Genomic DNA, 23,572 nt, shown 5'->3' on the forward strand with positions numbered 1-23,572 from the left:
AGTAAGCAGCATTCATAAAATTCATTTTAACAAAACGTATGAACAGAAAGATATTAAAACTATTGATTATGTTGTCTGTAGTGACATACAAGCAAAGTGATAACTGTTCACATCTATAAAAGTTGAAGAATGGCAATGTCAGATTGTGCAAAGATTAACATAAGAATCTGACATCTTTGGTGAAAATTTATAATTACATTTGACGCTTGGTAGAGATTGGAATGAGGATGGAATCTTTAAGTTTTTTGTCGTTCATGTCATTATCAACTACTTAACCCTTTGATTAACAATTATTATTACTACAGATAAACACGACTATTGGAGAGGGGAATATGTTGTCCTATGATTTATAGCTGTATTCAAATATCTGTTTCAGAAGGGACCTTCTTAAACTTAATTTTGTTCTGCAAAGATGTTCTAAGTAGCATTGTCTAGATATTGCTCTCCAGGGAAAGTTTTGTGAAAACAGCTGATGTGTATCCACTGCCCTTCCAGAAGAAAATTAGAGCGCTAAGTATCAGAAGGTTGAAGAAATGTAAAATATTTAGCAATGGCTTCTGAACTCTGCTTTGGAGGTACCTTCATCACTTTCTTTTCCTGTTATTTGTAGAAGTGTTTGATGGAACTCTGCCAGTGTTTTGTTTCTCACGAGGCTCCTGACTGGGCTGGACCATTGATGTTGATGAGGAGGTGTTGCAGGGACAGGAACAAAGAGAAAATTTTGGTTTCTGTAATTGGCTGTTTTGAAGAGAGAGCAAGCTCCAATAAATACCACATCATCAGGCTTTCCTGTAAATGATGGCATGTCATTGGCACAGATACATATAAATATGTCAAAAACTCAAGACAGAGATTTTCCATGTTTGCTTTGAGGAATGCATGCTGCATTTTGCTTCGACATATATATGCCTATACAGTTCCAAAATGTTCTAGTTCGCCTGTTTGAAAAAGTGCAAATGATGTTTATTTAGCATAAAGAATGGACTTAAACTTTCAGAATTTAGGAGGTGATTTTGTGAGATCTGAACTTCCTTTTCTTATAAAAGCACTAAAACATGAGCTCAAATGACGACTTTAAAATAAATGCCGTTTCATTTGTCTTTCTTTATGTGCCCAATATGTCAAAGTAATTAATTGATATTGTAATGTAGAAAATAATGGTTATACTGTATAAATTAGCCCACAAGTTAACACTGTTAAATACATTATGATAGATTTAGTATGTATTTTTCTTATTCTCTCTGTTTTCAAGGATGCAAATTGGATGGGCAGAGATTAAAGGGCGGAAAAGAGCAGAGAGCAGTTTTTCATAATTAATACTCTTGTAGTGGAGCTCATTCTTGTCCAAAGTACAATCTACGTATAGGGCTGTAGGAAGTATTAATATCTCATTGACTTCATAACTGGGAATTCAGGGAGCCTCCATGTGAAGTTGAAGGGCCTCTGGAAGATCTTAACCTCTAAGGTGTTATTCTACTCCTAATGCATTTACATGGTTCATTTGCAAAATGTACACACTTTTGGTGTTTATTTTAGGGTAAAATAGTTAATTTCTTACATGATTGTTAGAGGTATATGCAGTATCTGGGGTGCTCTGCTATGAAGCTTAGAAGCTGTTAGAACACTGTAGGCTCTATATTTTGTCCCGATATTCTTTTGTCCATATTTTTCAAATACTCACATATCTAGTGTATCATCGACTTCTAGGATAATTCAGGTTGGAATGAACCACCAGAGGTTTGTTAGACCAAATTCACAGTTTACACGGTTGCTTTGTGTTCAGTCATTTTGAATATTTCTAAGGATTTTCTAGTATTTGACCATTATTGTGAAAATCCTTTTTATGCATGAGATTTCTTCACACATTATAAAAGTCATGTGAGGTTCAAAAACAGTTTGTTCGAATTATATGTTTTAAAATACAATTTTTAAGAACATTAACTCTTATCTCAATCTCTCCTCTTTTTCTGTGTGTACTTCAACATTTCAAGAATACACATGTTTAGTTGAACCAGACAAACTGATTTGGGCACTAACAAATAGGAGAGATGTTGGTTCAAGGGCTTAGGCCAATCTTCCAAAACTGGAATTACCATGTTGGAAATGTCTCTTTGAATGTAACTTTGTTTCCATAAAGTAACAGTTTGAGAGGTTTAAGTGAGTCCAAAGAAGTCACTAATTACCTCTTACCAGTGATTTTCTTAATTGTTATTTCTATTCTACTTTCTTGTTCTTAATCTGTAAATTGATTTGGACCTATAAATTCTCATTTATGTGACAGTTTATGAAATCAGTTTGTCTCGCATACATTAAGTAGAAAATACTGCCCATATGTTTCTATTGTTGCAGAAAAAAGGTACAATGTTACACAGTATTTTTAAAATCAGTAGCATGTAATCCTACCATCAGAAATGGCATCAACGTGTGTAGGTGAGCAGCCTCATTCAGTACTTTGAGTCCCATGTTGCCAGGCACTAGCGTTTTTAATGGTATATCCGTGATTTGCAAGTGTTCCTATCAGCAGCAGTACATCATGTGAACATACATGTGAACATACTAAACACAGCATAACATCCATAGAAGGGCCCTGCAACACCATTGGCCCTGGAGACCTGCTCATGAAGACTGAGAAGCTGCATGGATATGTTATCCTGCCAAGGTGGCTAGAGGAGCATTGGCACAGACCATACGTTCTTAGGGAACAAATAGTTATTTGTTCAATGAGTTTCGGGGGTTTCCTCTTCTCAAAATCGTTTAGCTTGAAAACTCAGAGGTATTCTGCATCAGGAAAGGTTAGTTCTCTGCCATAGGCTGACCACCTAACTTGATCTTTTATTGATCTAAAGCTGTTTTTCAAATATTACACATTTTAATTAAAGGGGGGGGGGGTGTTGGGGGTGTTGCTCACTCATATTTCCCATATCTGTAGTCTGATTTTCTGTGAAGATGGGAAAATAATGTGACAGGAGTGGAGTCATTTTCAAGTAGAGAAGTATGAAAAATAGTCAGTAGAAAAATAAAAATTATTTGGAGTGTTCAAGCATCTTGCCTAACAGTGCGAATTGAAGCCTCTACTGAAAACTGCTATTCCCAGGATAATATGACATTCCAGAAAGTTGTGTCTTTGCAGAGAAGTTTCCCCTCGGGTGGTAAGAACTGGGAGTAAAAGATTAACACTGCTCTCCCTGGGTGCAGTAGTGGTCCTGCTATTAAAAGTGAGTTTCTGAGGTTTGAGCTCATGAGTTCATTAGAAGCAGGAACTTAATGTAAGTATTATTTGGTTCTAAAAGGTTAATAGTTAGGGATATTCTGCCCCCCCTTTGAATTTGAAGTACTCATTAAGACTATAATAATTAATGCTAAGCACTTATGTAATGCATAGCTCGTGGTATTCAAAGAGTTCTGCAGGCAATTATTATTGCCCAAATTAATTTAAGTGAAAATATCTTTGTTTAGAGTTTAGCAACTGTCCATATTTCAACTATGTATCTTAATATTTATTAGAATTAGCATAGGTCCTGAGCCTCATTTGTTTGTGTGTTCTGAAACAAAGTCATGAAACAGTCTTTATGTAATGAAAATTAAAAAGGCCAAGCAATAACATTAATGTTGTTTTAAATAATTAATTTTAGTGTGTGGAAGTGTGAGCAATAAATGTTTTATTGTAAACCCTGATGTGGTAATTAATCCAAGTGATTAGGATCTAATTGCATGTTCATAGTAAATGTTATATTTGCTGTGAAAGAAGTTTTTTTGGAATGGTGGTTCTGGGGCTATAGTTGTGAGAAGAGTGATTTAAAAGGAGCTGTTAATGCACTTTTAAGCTTGGTAAGCCAGAAATTGGAAGAAATACACCCTTTATTATTTTGCCAATTACTTTTTAGTTCTTCTGAGCATTTCATTTTACTATGCACTTAATTTTATGCAATAGTGGTGCTTATACATTAAATGAAATATATCATAAGGATGCATAGGCTGTTTAAAATTATCTAGCAAATACCTTGGCTAGTGGGAGAAGGTGTTTATTAATCATTTACACCTTAATTTGCAAATAGCAGAAGTCCTATTATTACATAAAACTTGTCATTACTCTGGTGCAAGGAATAAGTCATCCTGCGAACAATGCTGGTTTCAGGTGCACCGGTTGCTCTGCAGGTTGCCCTGTTGTGCACCAAATGATTTCAGAGCTCCATTTACAGCTGCTCTGGATTGTCACTGATACAATTTATGGAATTTGGATCCTTTGATTTTTGTTGTGTTGTTTTTTCTCCCCAGCAAAATTACATTTTAAAAAGACACTGTGTGTTTCTGTGGTTCTATATAGAGCTCTGTTTTGCCCATGGTGAGTCTGTTTTACTTAGACTCAGTTAAAGGATGAGTTAGCATTTGAATGATGCAATAAGCCTCAGAAATCTTTTCTGTCACCTCTTGATCATTTATTTTTTTTCTTTCTTTGTGCCTGCCATGCTACACTATCAGTGTAGTCTTTCTGATGATATGATCTATATTAGTGAATAATATGCTCTTTTTTTGGACCCTTGAAATATATTCTAATGATGATGGCAATGACTAATGTGATTAATGATTAATATTTAATCCCCGTGCTGCTATGTTGTTAGAATTTACAAGATCTCAAAGGTAGTTGGGGGGAGGGAGGAAAGGTTTCTGCTTAAGTGTTTCAGTATGAGAGTGCCTAGGGAAAAGCATACCTGTGTTTTGTTTTACCTTATATCTGTTTTCTAACCTGAATTTAAGTGAAACCTTTTATAGCATGGCCATGTTGTTGACAGAGAAATCCATAAGGTGTAGAAGTCATGCTGGAGTTGACTTATTTTTCATGGCAATGTACTTATACCTGCATTTGTTAATATTACAAAAGACTTGCATTCCTCTGCATCACCTGGGAATCTTGTGAGGGCACGGGTATATAGTATGTACTAGTACAGAGCAAGAGGTTAGTTAAGATTTTTTTTTTCCATTTTTTCTGAGCATGAGAACTAATATTTATAAATACGGCAAGGGCAAGCACAAATTAGTTTCCCTCTCCATTCCAAAAGCCACATAACCAAAAAATCTCTTCATGTAAACAGCAGAAGAATTTTTATTACATTCAGGCTATGGAATATTAAAATACTTAAGTAAGCAGTACTTTGAACAGTTTTCCACAAGGCGTTGTACAACAATATTAAATAATCTGCATTTTTACAAGATCCTTGTGACATCCATTCAGTCACTATTGATTATTTACTAATACACCAGTGGTCAGTCATTGTTTCAGTCCTTGAGTGTTCTACTTGTATTTATAAAATAAACCATTGTGCTGATATAAGCACATGTAATTTAAAAGATTCTTATATATGTTCTCTTCTTCAAGGCTATTTGATTAAGTAAGCCATAGGCTTGTGTAAGATGTTTACTTACAGAGCTTTCAAACTGAGGATTAACTGTCTAGAGAATTAGAAATTCTCCATGCATTTGTAGTTACATAGATCCTCTCCATTTACTAATATACTGTAAATATTATGTACAAACCAAACTTGAATGAATTCAACATATGGTTGATGTTTACATAATTAATGAGATGCCAAATTATATTAATGTAACTAGCCATACACAAAAAAGCAAATGTTGTGCAATCATCAAGGGCCTAAATTAACAATATCTTATTCTATACTTCCTGAAATGTTCATTTGCTAGGACAGGGACCCTGAGATTGTGCTCAAAACTGTGGAAATTTGGATTGAAAATCAGTTATCTCATTGTTCCGAACATTGTAAATAATAGAATTACCAATTTTTAGACTTTTGGTTATTGTTTCATTAAACAATCATTCATATGCCCAAGTCAACTTTTTGGTGTATGCATGTTATCCTCGTATTAGTAGATAGGTTGGGCAAACCTAATTTTGATTAAGTTACTTTAGAAGGATGAAAGGTGAAAGAAACAGCTTCTTTAATCCCAGTTTAAGATATATTTTAAGATGTGTTGCTTTCTGAGTAAGGATTAAATTGGTTTTCAATGAAGAGAAGGTGTGGCAAAGTGGTTTGGGGACAGTAAGAGAAAAGAAGAAAAGTGGTTTGTTCTTTATCCTAGCTTATATGATTTGCAGCATGTATTTTATTGATGGTAATACCCTGTACTTTATAATACCTTTCAACACAGAATTCCAGTAATGTTAAGTAATTAAACCTTCCACTGGTTCTGCCAATGGAAGTGTATTTATCATTATAACTCTTTTGCAAGTGGGTAAACAGAGGCAAAAAAGGTTGAATTATTAATCAAAGTAATAAAACCTCTAGGCTCCTGTCTCCCAGATGATGTTTAATACTTCCTCCAAAATTTTGTTATAAATTCAGTGTAAATAAAAACAGACATCTCACTCCCTGGGCTTAATAAACTCACATAAAACTGTATGCTTATACTTCACAAAGAATACAGAGAATTTTTGCTTCCTCACAGAGGGGTAAACTTTAGGGAGCTATGTCAAACCATCAACTTAAGAGCTTAATTCATCTTGCCAAAGTGAGCTTAACTAACTTTGTAGTTTCCAGGGAAACAGGAGAAATTTTTATTTGGGATGACATTTCCCTAAACCCAAGCTAGGTAAATTACTGCTCTCTCATATATGTGTTTACACCTCCACCTCGTTACTGGAGTTCTCATCTATACACTCTGCGAGTATACGTCTCATAAGGAATGTCACACAATTATTTTGTCTGAAATATGACTTGGAAGAACTTCCTGGAGAGTGCTTAATTTAATCAATAGTAATCAGAATTGAAAAATATTTCCAAATTGTGTAAATTTAAAAAGAAATTACTAATATATGCATGAAATAATTCTATTTTTTTAACATATAATGTCAAATATTGGAGGTTTTCTGCTACTGTTGTAATCTGATAGATACTAATATGGCAGCAATCAGAGTTCACTTCAGCAACAAAGAAGCTGTTCAAATCTGAAAGCAATCCTCTCCTTCTGACATGTTGGCACCACCGTAGAGGAAAGTGTCATGGTCAATATAAGCACATTTACTGACAGTTAGGTTTTTTTCCTATGTTACTGAAAACTGTTTGAAACTTGGCTTTTATCAGAAACAGAAACACTGGCCACTCAGAATGATAAAACAATAGTTTACGGCTTAGTCATTTTCCAGTTATAAAGCAATACTTTCATAAAAATAAACAATGCATATAGGAACAAGCCAAAACAATTACTCAGTGAAACTGTTGCGTTCTTGCTCTCCTTGCTTCCTGATTTAAAACAACTGTTTCCAGTAGGAACTGGATGAAAAGCAGTGAGTTTTGTTTCAGTAAGTAACCACTACAAGATAAAATGTAGTTCCAAAATGTAGTTGACACTCTGTACGTACTTTCTAAGTTCTTAAACGACCTATTATTACATGAATAATGGGTACACAGATTAAAATAATGTCCATGTATTTCACTAATTTACAGACTGAGCATTTCCCAAGTGGATAGTTATATAGAGCTTTTGTCCTTCCTTGAAAAAGTAAAAAGTTACTTAAAGCACAAGCACCTTCATTAATATAGGTCATGTTGTTGATTTAATTTGTGGGGTTTTGTTAATTATTTCTTGAGGTTTTTGCCACATTGTGTTCTGATATCTCTATCATTTGCTACTATTTTGTCATAGCTCGGTAGGGGAAATAATTTAACAAATCGTTTCAGGCAGCAACAGGTTGCAACTATGAATGCTCAAAACTCAGAGGAAGAGGTAGTGGGTCAGTAAGTCTGCTAACTTGACAGTGTTGCACACTGCAAGTATTGTATTCACATACTTCAGCATTAAAGATAGTTTTAAAATTGTTCCCTGGTCTTTTAAACTCACATAAGTGCTAAGACAGATTAAAGCTTTTGCTTCAGTGTTCCAAGGAGATTCCTTCGGGTTCCTGTTCTGAAGGAAGGTTATTTCATTGCCTTGGCTCACAGGACATGGTCTGCACCCAAGTTGTGCTCTCTGCACTTCAGAGGCTACAAGACAGGAGTCCTTCAGTCTTTTCTGGTTGTAAGGGCACCTGGAAGCCTTGTGCAGGTTCTTCTGTTTGGCACAGTTACCTAGTCGTTCGTTCTCCATCCCAAGGATTTCCATGTGTTGTAGCTCCACTCTTTCCAAGCCCTGATATTTCTGTGTGACTGCAGCTGATGAGGCCGATGGCAGCACACAGCTGAGGGAAGCCTCTTCTGCCCAAGTGTGTGGCTTGAAGTTCTCTTTGGGTACAGAATACAGGACACCTCACCAGATCCAAAAGCTCTGACTTGGTTATATTTGTTGTTTAACAGAGCAAGTTCTTTGGGCAGGTTAGCAATCTCACTCTTTTACTGGAACTGCCAGCGTACTTGAAGTTAGATGATTTCTGCAGGGCTTTACTGAACCACAGTATTTATCAGGACTGCCACTATGTAACTGTCAAACTTTCTATGTGCCTGAAAAATTCCACCCTTTAGATGGATGATAGTGTGATGTCATCATAATTGCATTTTTATGTAAATGCTTGCCATAAAATGATTTTGGATTAAATGATGTGTTCCTTTAATGTTGGCAGAATATGATTTGTCTTAAATGGCGGCAGACTGTGTTTCTGAAAGTTAAATATTTTTATTCACACTTGCAATTTATTTATTTTACATTGTTACCAAATGGCATTTCAAAATGAGCTCAGAATACCATGGTACTAAATCCTGTCAGTCATATGATAAAGTTATTTTCATATAACCCACTCTGCAAACAGGAGTGTCAAGGAGAGAAGAAGAGCTAGAAAGCAGAGGGCAAATGCGTTTTAGTGGTAGTAGGTTTGAAAATCCTAATTTTTGTTTTCTCTGTATGTTCTTATACATCATTGCTTCTGTGCTATTAAACAATAATAAGCCTGAAATTGCAAAGCTGGTTTTTATAATCTCAGCCTGGATTTGTCTAAATATACACTAAGTCACAGATTTCAGTTTTGGCTTTAAGGAAATACTCACTGGCTTTGAAAATAAAAACACCTTGATCTTCACTATGCAAACATTACATGTATGTAATCCAGACAAATTCAGTGTGAACACATTATTTCATGTGAACAAATTATGACAAGACCTCTCCGTTTGGACAAGACCTTATACAGAATTACCTTCACTAATAAAGGCAGAGTTGTTCTGGCTTCGTGAGGTCCTTCAGCATTCTGATTCTGTGCTGCTGACACTTCTGACATCCTCATTTTCTGCCCTCATATCTGTTACTGTATGAGCTTAGTGTAGGTCAGAAGAAGCCTTTTGGGTTCTATGTGTGATGAAAATTAGAGAGATGACTTGCAGAGACAAAGTGCTTGTGTGTGAACCCACCAAATCCTTCCAGTAGTGCGAGTGTCTATTAAAAAAAAGTGAATGTAAAAAAGACAATCCTGTATTCACAGTGCCCTGGCATATTTTGAAAGGTGCATCAAAGAATTCCTGAATATTGTAAAAGTGAGATTAATATGATATTCTCTCTTGACTTTGTCTAGTCCTGTCATGTGCATCTTAATATTGAATTTTAAAAGCTCTTGTTACAAACATACTCTGTATCTCCCATAGCTGTGTGTCTGCAATACACAAATGGCTTTCTCTTATTTCTTCCTTTTTGTTTCTCCCACAATGAAAATGTTTGTCTCCACCAAAGAACTGTATTTAAACAGAAAGACTGCTTACAGTGAATAAGAAAAGTATTGTCATGTTTTGTGTGCATATATGTACAAACATGCATATAAATAATTCAGTCTATCATCCTGTTTTCTTGGTGTATGTGTCAGTTCAGCCTTGCTCTCTGGCTTGTGGTAGAACGCTCCCTTCCTCCTGGCATTGAAAAGAGGCTCATTATATTTTGAACAGCAGAAAATAGTGGCACATCATGAAGCAGTAGCATCTGGTATACTTAGTCTCAGTGGGTACACACCGAAGTAATACTGCATGTTGCTAGTATGGCTGATAGCGTGTGATGTTTATTAGGTTTTCTTGGTTTAATATTGCTGCTTTTCACTTTCTTTGACTGCACTGTCCAGTTATGTGTATGTACAACGTTCTTTCACGAAGAGATACGTATACAGTAATTTCATTTCATATGCAACATAAGTTTCCCAGGCTATTGGAATTTTTGTATGTTAACTGTCTCATGCTTTGATTACAGATATTTTCCTCATAGTTGTTTTAAGGTACCTTTGGGTTTTGAGCGTAAAAATGTTCCCCAAACTCTCAGAAGTAGACTGAGGTGTGTAGGTGGATATAGAATATCTTCTGAAGGACCTCTTTTAGCCTTCTAATTAGTGGGAACAGAACTTCTTACTGGTGAAATATGAAGTCTTTTATACCAGCGATACCAAGATACACTTATTCTCACACTGAAAGCTGACGTTGGCTAACTGTTGTTAGAGTGGGAAGGAGTAGTTGACTCAGGCATTCCTTCGTGTACATCAGTCTGGACCGAAAGCCGAGGCGGCTGCAAGAGCATGCGGGCTGTGGTTCTAAGGAAGCCGCGGCGTGACTTTGTTGTGAATCGCAGTGAAACATAAGAAAACATGTTTGTTTTAGTGGAGTTCATTCCTGTACAAAATTGTGGCATACTGCAATAGCGTGGTCTGTGGCTTATCTAGTTGTAATTTAAACTTAGGAAGCTGGGTTCCTGTAAATATGTTGGCCATAGCTGTAATTGGAATTCCACTAAAACTACAGACAAACTCAATTTAATATTTAAGGAGGGGGGTGCTGCTTAGGTTTCTTTAAACCCAGATCCATTCAGCTCAGATTTTATACATTTCCTTCCTACTTTACTTTGTTAATTCCATTGTGTGAATTGTACTTCTACAACTTTTATTTTTACTGCTGCAACTTTTTTTACAAATAAATGTTATAGTTGGCAAAGTTTTAACAAGACTTACCATGCACACAACTCAATTTCTAGATGTTTTAATGTCAAATAGTTATTGAAATAAAAATATAGCAAACTCTTGGAAGAATGGAATTAAATGGCAGCAGTGATTTTTAGGAAACCCAGCAGACAGAGCTGTGGCTTCTGAGAGTTCCTGGCCTTTACTTCACAGGATCAGAAAAGCAAGCTCTCCTATCTGTATCTCAGTACTTTTACGTTGCCTTTCCAAGGAAAAGGGAGTTGGATGCAGGCCTGAGTTAGATCTCATGGGGATAGTGTTCTGTATTTTAAATTACAATCAGATGTCTTTTAGTTCAGATGAAGTTTTCAGCCTAAAATTGGTAAGAAGCCTAATTATTTGACCAGGTTACCATTTATGTACACCACTGTATAGTGGTCTGTGATTTATCCACAGCTGGCAACATGTTAGCCTTGAAAGGTTATATTTTTTTGTTTAGAACAGATATTAAAAAATCTAACTCTGTTCATTAAATGAAAAACTAAAAGATGGTAGAGATTGCTATGGAGACAAGATGTTATACAAACTGTTCATTTTAATTCTTCAGATTCTAAAAATAGCAAAGAAACCTGGATGTTTACAGGCTTCCAGTTGTTCAAGGTACTGAAGCATTCTTGTGCCCTTTGGACTTTTATTGTCATGTGGTGAATTGTGCCTAGATTAAATCAAGCATGTATTTGTTAGACTGGAGAGCATGGAGTAAGGAGAAATAAATAGAAAGACTTTCTAAGTAGTCTTTCATCTGTAGACTCTTCATTATAGTCTTTTTTCCAGTAAGTGGAATGTCTATGATCTGATAGCTGAAGTAAGCAGGATAAAAATACAGATAATCTGTGATCTGAAGACATAATAATATGGATAAAAACAGGAAAATAAGACTTTTTCACTGTTATACCTTCTAGAGTATAACAGTGATGTTACAGACAGGACTGAGATGGTGTTTGGTTTATCAGATCCCTCTCAAAGTTGTTTGTTACTGTGCCTTAGACATTCTCTGGCCTTAAATTTAACACTTGCTGCTCTTACTTGAAAATCACTTTTATTCATTGAGTTTTGAGAACAGTTAGTAAAATTACTTCTAGGATTATAAAAATGAAACATAAGAAATTTGATTAATTAGTGTAAAGACTAAGCCTTTCTCTAATTAGTAGATTAATGAAGCTGTTGGGGGTCTTTACTTAACTCCTGGAAGTTGTGCAGTTAAGGTAACCATCTGCAATGCTAAATTCAAAATGGCAGCCTTGAATTGTTCTTCACACAGGTTGAAACTGGCGTTCACAATTTAGTAGACAAATAGTAATTTCTGGTTGAGTTCTGTTTGTTCTGTTTCACAATTGATACTTACTGGAATGTTCATATTTAAAATAAAGAACAATACTTTTGGGAGGTGGGTAAGTAAAATGCATGTGCAGAAATGTGAAAACCCCTAGGTTTTTCCCGCAAAACAACAACAGCTACTATAATGACAGCATACTCACCATATTTGTTATAAACAAGGTAATAATTTTTCAGGCAAGGGATTTCATTGATCTCCTAGCTGTGTATAGAGCCATCGTACCAGACTTCAGAATTAGGCAGCACAGTCTGACTGACACTATTGCTGGAAAGTGGTGTTTAGAATTATATCACCTTTTAAAATATGAACATTAGTCTTAGCTGCCATGGGAAAGCATACTAAATGGAATACAGCGGTAGGGAATTATATTTAATTTTGGAGGGCTGTGATTCTAGGCATGTGCAGATTCTTTGTCACCTCCATAATACTGTAATGGAAAGGTGGTATTTTCTGGAAGTTGTTATCTGTGTACATGTACGACGAAGATGGGTTGGGGGAGACCTAGAAGCAGCATACTTCATGTGGTTCCTAACATGAAATTAGTAACATGCATTGATTTGTTTGGATGCTTGCAGGGATTCTTCCTGACGGTGTCACCAGAAGCAGTATTAAAAGTGGCTGCTCAAGCTTCTGCAAACAACAAGATCTTCAGCTTGAATCTTTCCGCACCATTTATTAGCCAGTTCTACAAAGAGCCTATGATGAAAGTCATGCCTTATGTCGATGTCCTTTTTGGAAATGAGACGGTGAGTCTTGTGAAAGTAATTGAAGTATTCATGCCACTTGCATCTAGCTGTTTGTGTCCAGCACATTGGTTGCTTTGTAGTAACTGTCCGTGTACATGATGTACTCACCCAGAAATTAACTCTCTGCTGGAAGAAGACATATGAAGGGCTCCTGCAGAGCTGCTGAGGTTCTGTAACTTGTTTCTATACCCATACTGGTGCTATGAATAGCGTTTTCTGTAATGAAGATGATTTCTTGGGTAGAAGTGGGAGGAGAAAACTAAGAAACGGTTAACTGGTTTAGAAGGCTCTCATTAATTTTATGGTAGCTGGACTGGCAGTCCATCTAAGGAAAGCTTATCTTTGCTATGCAACAGCTGGCAAACAGATTGCATGAAGTTCTGCCTGCAAGTCCGTGGTAGTAGACCATATGAATTCAGATTTCCCTCGTTGTAGCGCTATCACTTTTGATCATTCTTTTTTCTATTTCAGAAAGTGCTCTTAGATATTTATTAGTTTGCTCAGCCAAAAAAGGTTTAAAAAAGCCTTGGAGAATGTGACACACCTAAATGAAGTGTAGGTTGGTCTCTCAAGGTAACTACATTAATACAGGAAAATTATGGAAAAGCAGCTTATTCCTGTCAGTGTTTATTCCTGACCGTGATACAGGGACTTGCATCAACACAAGTCAGTTTTTATACTGTTGTCCACATGTCCATATTAGGGGCTAGTATTGTTACAGATATAGGACTTTAAAATAAATAAAGAAAATTGCTGTGTTTTTCGATGCAGTAGAATAAGGAAAACCTTTTTAACTATAGTTAGCAATGCAGAAGTATTTTCCTGACATTTTGCTGCTACTGCCAACTGTTACCTTTATTCTGTCTTCCACAATACATTCCTCACAAAGATGCTACTGAATATTTTGTTTTAATAGCAGTATAATCTCAGCAAAAAAATCTTCTCAGATTTCACAAATTAAGTAATACCAAGTCTAGTCAGTGTTTGAATGGGAGAGCTTCATAGATACTTCTGGAATTAAACCTTGCTGGTCTTTTATATAAAATACTGCCTCATTGACCTGTTAGGAGACTTCACATCACAGTGGTTCGTTAGGTGCTGTTGTTCAGACAACAAAGCATAGGTTGTTACATTTTGTGTATTTGCACACATTATAAGCAGTAGTCCGCTATACTGATGACATTCCAATTTTAGAAACCATATTCAGACTACCACCATTTCAGTTTGCTATGGTATTATTCACCTGCTGGCATAAAATATTGTGTAAGACTGTTGAAAGACTCGATGCATTTTCTGTGTGTAATTTCTGAAGTATTTTGATGTCTTACAGGGTAAAAGATGCTATTTAAATATAAGTGATCACCCTTCAGCGTGGCAGTACTATGTATATACCTCAGAGTACCAGCCTCTTATGCTTTGTTACTTACGCTAATTCATTGAAACCCTGGTCGTTTTTTGCTCTCCACTGTCTGCTATATAAGCTGGTCATTGCTGCTTTTGAGTTGTTAAAATACTATTTGCATGGTTTATTCTCTTGTCTTTCTGTGTGACTTGAAATCATGCTCTTGGCATGCTGTACTTCTAGTTTCTGGTAGCTGCTGTATCCTGTGATTGTCGGTATTTCTGCAGTCTGCATATGGGTTGTGGTAAAGAGTAGTTGCAAAACTCCAGAGCCGCTCATTCTGACATATTCAGCATTCTAGTAACTTCCTTCGTTATTGGTTTGTTTTGGCTTTTTCTCCTCCTGTATTAATTTCATCTACAAGTACATTCCTGATGTTTTTGTGTTTATGTGTGCCTTGATGGGCAATGAACCACTTCAACTTACCAACACCAAATTTTTGCCCATTTATTGTGATTTGCTTTTGCTTTTTGCTATATTTTCCATCCGTTTTGCTAGTTAGATATTGACAGTTTTTAAGTTAACATATAAGAAAGGCATACTAAGTGGTGTGGTTGTTATTTATTAGTTCAAACAATACTCTCAGATATGACTTTTGTTCTTCCCTATATTTATCTTCACATTACAGACCAATACAATACCAATTTTATTTTTAAGCACGGAGCTGTTTATTTTTTGAATAATACAAAAACATCCAAGAGCAGCAAAATTCCAAATTACTGCCATTCCTAAACTAAAAACAATTGGCAAAGTGATTTTAGATTACATATTCTACTTTAAAATTTACATCTGAAAGGAGATTAGTTATTTCAAGTTTCAGCCAGATGGTAATTAAAATGGGCAAGTTATAAACCCCTCAGAATAAATATTCTCGTTTAGAATGTAAAAGCCAGCATGCTCTTAACTGCAGTGGAGACACTGAATGCTGTGATAACGACTTAGTACATGTATCAGTTTCAGCATTAGCCTGCTGACCACTCATGTTTTGATCAATTGTTTAAATCCCTTTTATAGCTAGCCAAAAATCTTGTCTTGGATTTTTGAGGCTTATTAACTGTACTTTATATAATAAATTTAGTACAGAACATTCAGAGTAGGAATAATTATATGTTCATTGTTGCTAACCAATTAGGGCCATTCTGCAGTCATTATCTAGCAATACATGACTGGAGAACTTGATTATTGTCATTGCTTTTAATTTTTATTAAATTAAGGGGGTTTTTAATAGTGTCATTTTGCAAATGGTTCTTAGCAATAATACCTTCCAAGATACCGTAATCACTGGATAATTAACCTGCCAGGATTAAGCACACTCTACTTTGCCTCAGGATGCTTAACTCTCAAATAAGGTCAATTATCTCCTGATGATAACTGCTTTGTCACAAGTTGCTGCTTAATTTGTCTCTAAAAGCTCACCTTAGAATACATATTTTACAACTCAAAGTAACTTTTAGTAACAGAGTGGTCAAAGGAGTGAAAGCTTTTAAAATTACATCTCTGCAAAGAGCTGTGGAATATTTCCTACACAGCAATTGTACTGGGCGAGTAAAGGAGCCTCCATTTGCATGTATTTCTTGCCCAGGCCTCTTTCTGCTTTCCCAGTCAGGGCTAAACCTTGATGTCTCTGATATACTTGATCCGTCTAAGACAATAATGGGCACAGGAATCTGAACTCAATTTCTGCTTTCCCCAAAAGATGGGAGTTACAATGGCATCTCCTCAGGGAAGGAACTACTTCTAGAGGGAACAGTCTGTGTATTTTGGCCATGCAGCTGGATAGCAATTTTTTTCTGTGAAGTCTTCAGAAATCAAGGGGAACTACAAAGCTTTCACATGATTCTTCCCTGCATATGGCAGTCTTCCTGACTCAGAGGAATATTTATTAAGATATGGATGTGGTAAAGATCATCTAGGTTCTCTTCCTATGTGTAGGCAGGACATCACTGAGAAATTTGAAAATTTAGCGACTTTAGAATTACGGGCATGCTGAGCTCCTCATTTATTGCTTTGCAACAAAATCCATAACCAAACAATATAGCTTGCGGTATACAGTGTACAGCAATCAGTAAAAGTTGAGGAGGTTATGTAAAAGAGAAATTGTGGCTTTTTCAAAAGTACCAATATAATAAAGAAAACTAAGAAAACAATTATTCTTGGAAATCAGATCCTCTTCCTGTCTATTGTAAAGAGCTGTTAGTTCTAAACATGCAGTCTCTGAACAAATTAATTACAGAATTGTAAACTGAAGTTCTGCAAAGACAGATGCTTCTGCAAGCTCGCTGGGAAATGGATGCTGGTGTGACAGCAAACGTGCTGAGAAGAAAGAAGGTTGCATGCAAGACTTACATGTTTTAAAAAGCAATGACAACTTTAGTGGCGGTTCTGGAGTTATGAATCCTTTAAAAAGATAGGTGCCTTTGTATGCAGTAAGATAGTGAGTGGGTCTTATTATCATTTCATCTTACAATTATACCACAACAGTACGTTGTGCCTCCTTAATTTAAAAATATTTTCAAGTGAGGTATCAAATACTAACAGAAACATATCTACAAATATATGTGGTTTAGACACAGCCTTTAAGAACCTTTGTAAGGCTTTATAAAGGCAGGTCTCTTTAATGATGTGGAAAAATCTCTTTAATGACAAGGAAAAACAATAAATCTAAAACTGATAACAGTGGTTAACACGCTCCTCATTTTGAACTTGCAGCCAGTCTGTAGTTTTGTGCTTATTTTAACCAGGGGAGTGAATGGAAATGCTGCTAAGTTTTCTGGCGTAAAACTGTGTTCAGCACACCAGGATTTACACCTAAATGATAGTTTCCAAACAAATTGGTCTATTCCCTTTCTGTAACCTATAAGCATTTTGTAAACAACTTTCGCTCCACATAGCTTGATATGCTACATTAAGATATGACAGTGTGGACAACCTTTGGTCCCACCTGCAAATTTTCTCTGCTGGATTATCACCTGGGAGCAGATTGATACCTGCAGGCTTAGGAACCTGCCCACAGCTCACTAGAATCTTGAATGAGACATAATCACTTTTGTAAGATAAATGAGCTTCATGGTGATTCTTTTTAAACTAGTGTGCATTCATAACAGCATAACTGAATTATCTGAATTAACACCAGTGTAATTGCTGTTGTTTATATCCCTGGCAGATAGTTTTCCACACTACCTAAATGTCCTTTCACACTGGTGAATTGTCTGTTTCTGAAGAAACTATTAAAAGGCAGGAGACAGGAGAAAATCAAGTGGCAGATGTAATGCGGTGTGTGGAGGAAGGGAGATACAGTTTGATTTTCCATAAATAATGGGAGGGAGACAAACATTTCAGTCTGTTCTTTTGTATCAGATGGGGCCAAGAAGTAAGGAACATAGCAAAGGATGGCTTGTCATGCCATAAATATCACCAAATTGTTGTTTCTGTTTGAAGTATTTTCAAGTAAGCATTTAAAATTATTTTTCGAATGTTTGAAATTAATAGTAGAACACAAATATTAGACCATATTTGAAAACTAGTATCTTGAGAGGCTCATTTTACTGTACTAACTTGCATGTATGCTATGGAAAGACCCCTTAAGAGATCTTGATTCTTTCTTTTTAGCTTACTGGAGCTGGTTCATATTGAGGAGTTATTTTCTGTCAGTGGTTGGTTGCAAGCTATCTTCCTTATGAATTCAACCTTTACTTTCAGCTTCTACATCTTTATTCATTTTTAATTACATTTTCAGAAACATTAATCAATTTAAATGGAATTAAGCTGGGTGTCAGTGTTTTGCATTTCAATTTATATGCCAGTATTTTCCTTTTCATGCTTTCAGAAGTTCTCAGAAACTTGCCCCACAGGTGGGGGTAATCATCTTCATTTCATAGACTGAGAGACTGAGGTTTGCACAGTCCCCTACAGGGAGTCTGTGGTTAAGTTAAAAAATTGTAGTCAGATATTCTGACCCAGTTTATTAAATACACATGGGAAAAAATTTTGTAAGGAGACATCTCATCTTCTATTTTAACAGGTAGAGGTTTTTAAGGTCAGCTGCTGGTGCTGTTTGCTTTTCAAAACTGCAGTAAACAGATAGCAATGTCTTTTTATGAATCCTACATTTAAGATTGCTGCATAGTCTTTGGAGGGAGCCTGGGAATTAAAAACTGTAATTTTGAATGCAGGAAAAATAAATATTATTTTTCTTCCATGTCTTTGTAAAATTTTGACACTTACCGCGTGGTGCAGGTATTGTGTTTTCAGTTACAGGAAAGCTATGGCATTATGTATTCCTGCTTAATTCAGAGAATTAGCTTTCTCAGTATTGGAATATTTAATAAATTGTGGCCAACTGAAAAATGAGAGGGTCTCTAGCACAAGCAGGTCTGTAATGTCAGTGGCCTGTTGTAAAGATGTGCTGTGGGAAGATGCTGAAACAGCCTGAGGCTATTTCAGCTGCAGACACTGAATCCGCTTCTCCCTCTCTTATTTTTTTGCCTCCCTTGTGAACTGCAGTGGCTTTCTAAGATGAAATGCTTTAAAATAATTTCCCAGCCTTGCAGCCGTCTTTGATAAAAGCCCTGTTATCTGAAACGATATGAATCACTGTGGAGTTAATCATACCTTATACAACAACATATTTTGTTGTGATTCATTCTGTTTCAATTAATCATGTTATTTATCTACATTGTCTCAGCTGTTGCACTGAAATTCATGAGTAATAAGCAAGTAATTATTTTAGTGTAGTTTACCTAGTACATTATGAATGAAAGCAAAATTGAAAGCCAAGTATTGAAATTGATATTTAGTGCTGCTTTCAGCTAAATGTCTAGCTATTTAAGCAATTTAGGAATCCTGTCTCAAAAATGGCTTTCTTCTATCCTGTTATGGAAAACAAGCAGGTATTTAGAAGAGCAGCATATACTTTACAACAGGCTTCACTTCTCAAAAGTAAAAGTATTTTCTGGTAGCCTCTCAGAATGCTTAGGGATATTTATCCTTCCTTATGCTATACAAGGTTGAGATACTTTTAAGATTGCAAATACTAGTTAGAATGCAGTACAAAACAGAACATGTCCTGTAAGGAAGAAAGGCAGATTTCACTGTATTTCAGCAGCTTGTGTTTTACTGACAATGATTGATAACCCTTTTCACTTTGTAGCATTTCCCAGAGCGTCTCCTAACACTTCATAAACATTAAAGCTCAGAATAAACCAATAAGGTGGGTGTGTAGTCTTGTCTCTGTTTTACAGGTGGACAGCTGAGAGGTTATTTGCCCAAGGTCATATAGCGAGACAGCCAGGAGCAAGCAAAATGGAGTTCTAGATTTTTTCTTCAGTTAGCGTCCTGAAATGTTGTCAGCTGCTGGATACATTTAGGACAAAACTCACCTGACTGGAGGGAAAGACCTGCAGAATTTGGCTTTCAGTTTTCAGTGTAATATAATATATGTCTCTGAAAGCCTTTCGAAGGTGAACTGCATGCGCATTTTCAATAATCAGTACTGGGGCAAAAGCATAATAGTATGTAATATAAAAGCTGGAAAAATAAGTATGAATAAAATTTAGTTACATACATACATACATATGTTACTCCATGTGGGGCATATGTAGCCAGTTTCTGATTCCAAGCATTGTTAGATCATGTGAAAGCCTTTCATGCCAATATATACTGAGGGTTCTCCCCCTATTACAGCCTTCACAGTGAACTGTGAGGTTGCAGTTCCATGTTGTCCCCATGGATAACACCGAAATCATAATCACCTGCCCTTATCACGTAGTCTCATCTGTCCCTTTTAGTCAGATTTAGCGATTTTATATCCATAGCAAGAGTAACTTCTGTGGGGTAGGTTACTGTTGAATCACAGAGCCGGTCTAGCTTTCCCAGGCAACAAGATCACTGGATCTGACTAGATGAGAGGGTCATACTTGGTGGTACAGAGGACTTAGAAAGCCTGATGACCTCTCTGTTTCATCTGATTTAATCAGTCTATATCATTGGGCCATCCCAAGCAATATAGCAAAGGAACACAGTTTGGGACATTGTCTGACTTAAAGATTTTCTTTCTCTAGTACAGTATTTACAGCAATATCCTTTCAAATCCTGACTAGAGCTATATAACGTATTTTTGTCTGCAGGTTTTTAGTTGAATGTTATTATGCATGGAAGAGTTCAGGTATTAGCTGTCAAGTTCTTGGACAGAGGTTTTTGTATTAAAGAGCTTGTATTTACCTAAGGAATATGTATTGGTGCTTCCTGTGTTTATATATTTGATTCTGAACAAAGGGTGTTTGGAAGAGAAGAAAGGGAAGGATAGTCAAGGAGCCAGCAGCAAGTCCACGATGTTGTTCAAAAGCCTGTGATCATGTGTTGTAGCTGGGTCTGGAGGCTGCTCTGAAACTAAATTGCTCTGAACTAAATTTTTCAAGAAAGTATGCAATATGACATAATGAATACAGAGACTAAAAGTACATGTGTTTTTCAGTCTGTATGATTGCAAATATTTCAGTAATGATTTTAACACTGAAGCCACTTAAGAAATACGTTCAAAATGCAAACACGTAGTTGTGCAAAAGTAAGTTGAAACTGCCTTAGAACAGCTTTTAGTATTTGTTTGTAAAACTGTTTTATAAGGAAGTAATCTTGAAAAAGTGGTTTGGAGATTTTGGAATAGAATTGACAATATCTTTATTATGTTAACATATTTTTCTGTACTATTACATAACACAAATTTTTCAAAAGTGCAGTTTCAACCTGATTTCTTATGTTTATCAAGACCTTCCTTCACCCTGCTTATATAGCTCAAATAATACTTTGATTCCACTGAGAGAGCTTCACATCTGATTACAAATCTATTAAGTAGTTTAATTTTTCTGACTTTCTTCAACAAAGAAGGTTAAAACCATGCACTTGAACCCTCTCTTCTTTCCAGGTAGTTATATAATCTTCTGTCACTGGGATTCCTACTGTTTGTAGATTTTATAAGAATAAATGTAACCCACTGATGTTTCATTAAGATTACTGAAAAAATGCTATGTATAACTAAAAAACTCAAAAAGATTTTTCCTTCATGCATTGACATATACATTGACGGTATTTAGAAATTACCTCTGCTCAAGTGTTATTGATTAACATCTGTATTTTAATTTTTTAGTTAGAATTTAGAGTTAAGACATTAGAATTGATAGTACTCAGCATTTTTATTGATTAAATTTACTAATTATACAATTGAAAAGTAATTTGTTTCTCCTATAAATGGCATTAAAAGGAAAGCTAAATGTGCACTCCTATTATGAAGTATATACAATGGGTCATAAATATATGTAAGGGTTGCAAAAATATTTTATTAATTTCTAAATATTTTTTCAAAGACTTGTCAAAAAGTTAGGGAAGGAGCTTTGAAAAGGAGTAGGAAAAATATAGTTGCAGCGTACCTAAAACACATTAAAGATAAGTAAAAGCATCCATGGTTTTCCCAAAGATATTAACAGATTTCTAAAACCTTGCCTTGTTTATAAATGTAAGCCACCCCATTTACAACAGCCTTTGGGTGATAATTTTGCGGTCACATGTAAGAGTCTTTTAAGATAAATTTTTAGGTTTATTGCTCACATTCTGACTTACAATGCCGTTTGTTTAAATATTGACCTCCCAGGGAAGCAATGTGGAGAAATTGCTGTGCTAGAGGGTTTTGTTCTAAGTTAAGGCAACTCATCTCTCCTAGTCGTTACACTTTTTTTTCTTTATTCTTCACAGATATGATCTACTAAACCTTTACTTTATTATTATAAAAGTACTACAAACACATGCGTGATAAGTAACAATGTCAAAAAGTTGCTCATTAAGTCCTCTGATGCTCATTTGTACCCTTATATTCCATGTCAAAACCAGCAACATCTGCAGTCACATTAGGGAAACATACATGTATGAGTCAGTTTGATTTCCATACTAAAGTATTTTCCAGGTGAAGGAGATTTTCTCTAAAAGCAGGGGTGTCAAACTCATCTTCAGCAGGGGCCACACAAGCCTCACAGTTGCCTTGGAGAGGCCAAATGCAATTTTAGTACTCCGCAAGGCTGATGTGGCCCCCGTTGAAAATGGGTTTGATACCCCTGCTCTAAAGGAAAGAATTGAAGCAGCCTAATGGCTGGCCTGGTAGACATTTTGAAACATGTAAGTCTGTTTCTTGGTCACGTTTCTAGCTGTGTAGAGGGTGATCCCTACTCTGAATTGGAAATTCAGCAAGCGTGTTAATCATCTTCAAGTTATTCAGTGGCAGCAGTTTGACAAGCAGAAACTGTCTTCTTCCCAACCGCAGCTAAGGTGAAGGACTTTCCTCAGCACCCTTACAGCGGAAGCAGCCACCAGTATCTGCTTCTTGTCCAGGTCTTAGAACTTGGAGCCAGCTGGTCCTCCCTGCTCCGTAGGGCCACAGGCTGTCCTTGTCAAGAAGCAAATAACGTTAGCATTTGAGAAACTCAATTGACAGCAGTGGGAAGGTGGTACACATTCCAATGGAAGACTCTTAGGATCCCCAACTGGCCTTAGTGATACTTTTCAAGCTGTCCTGCTGTTATAAAGGTACAGCCCTGTTAGTTGAGTAGGCTGTTTGAGGATGTCCCAAAAATTTCTGGAGTTAGGAGTTTTATTACCAATTTTTCTGATTATGAAGATTGATGGATCATGATTCAGGGGAAACTCATTGTTTTTATTGAGAAATTATGTTTCTTCATTTTGATATTGTTCTTCGAGTCTAAGCCAGCCTGAAGGTGCCGTTCAACAGCATGCTTATTTCTCATTTGCTGTGGCTGTCATTCTGAGGGGTACTATTTTTGAAATTCTGAGACACCAAGCTATTAGCAATATCTCTGATTTCTGGCAGGTGAGAGGCCTCCCAGAATTAGGTCATCTTCACGATGTCTTTTAACAAAGTGTCTTTCTACTGTGGAATTCCTCTGAGAGACCAGGGCATTTTTATCTTCCCTAGTCAGGCCGTTGACCTCTCCAGATTGCGTGACATTCTTTCTTTTTTAAAAGAATTTTAATGAGCATTTTTATGAGAAATGAAGTTGTAGCCATAAATTGTGTTGTTGAGGCAGTTCTGATTGCTCTGAAAGGAAGGCCTTCCTCCAACTGGAAAATATCTGAAATGTCATGGAATTGTAGTTATCTTTCACCAT

At 36.1% G+C, this 23,572-nt stretch overlaps 1 protein-coding gene across 6 annotated transcripts in view; it reads left to right on the plus strand.

The window, feature by feature from the left end:
- Nucleotides 1-23,572, plus strand: part of ADK (adenosine kinase) — a 288,751-nt gene that overhangs the window by 194,336 nt on the left and 70,843 nt on the right. For 4 of the 6 annotated variants that reach the window (XM_065067582.1, XM_065067580.1, XM_065067577.1 and 1 more), the window contains one exon: nt 12,833-13,003. The exons of the other annotated variants lie outside the window; for them this stretch is intronic. In XM_065067582.1, the coding sequence (XP_064923654.1) occupies nt 12,833-13,003 (171 nt within the window). The remainder of the gene's footprint in view (nt 1-12,832; nt 13,004-23,572) is intronic. 6 annotated transcript variants of the gene reach the window in all.

The sequence above is a fragment of the Columba livia genome, chromosome 6, assembly GCF_036013475.1.
Source record: "Columba livia isolate bColLiv1 breed racing homer chromosome 6, bColLiv1.pat.W.v2, whole genome shotgun sequence".
NCBI classification, from domain to species: Eukaryota; Metazoa; Chordata; class Aves; order Columbiformes; family Columbidae; genus Columba; species Columba livia.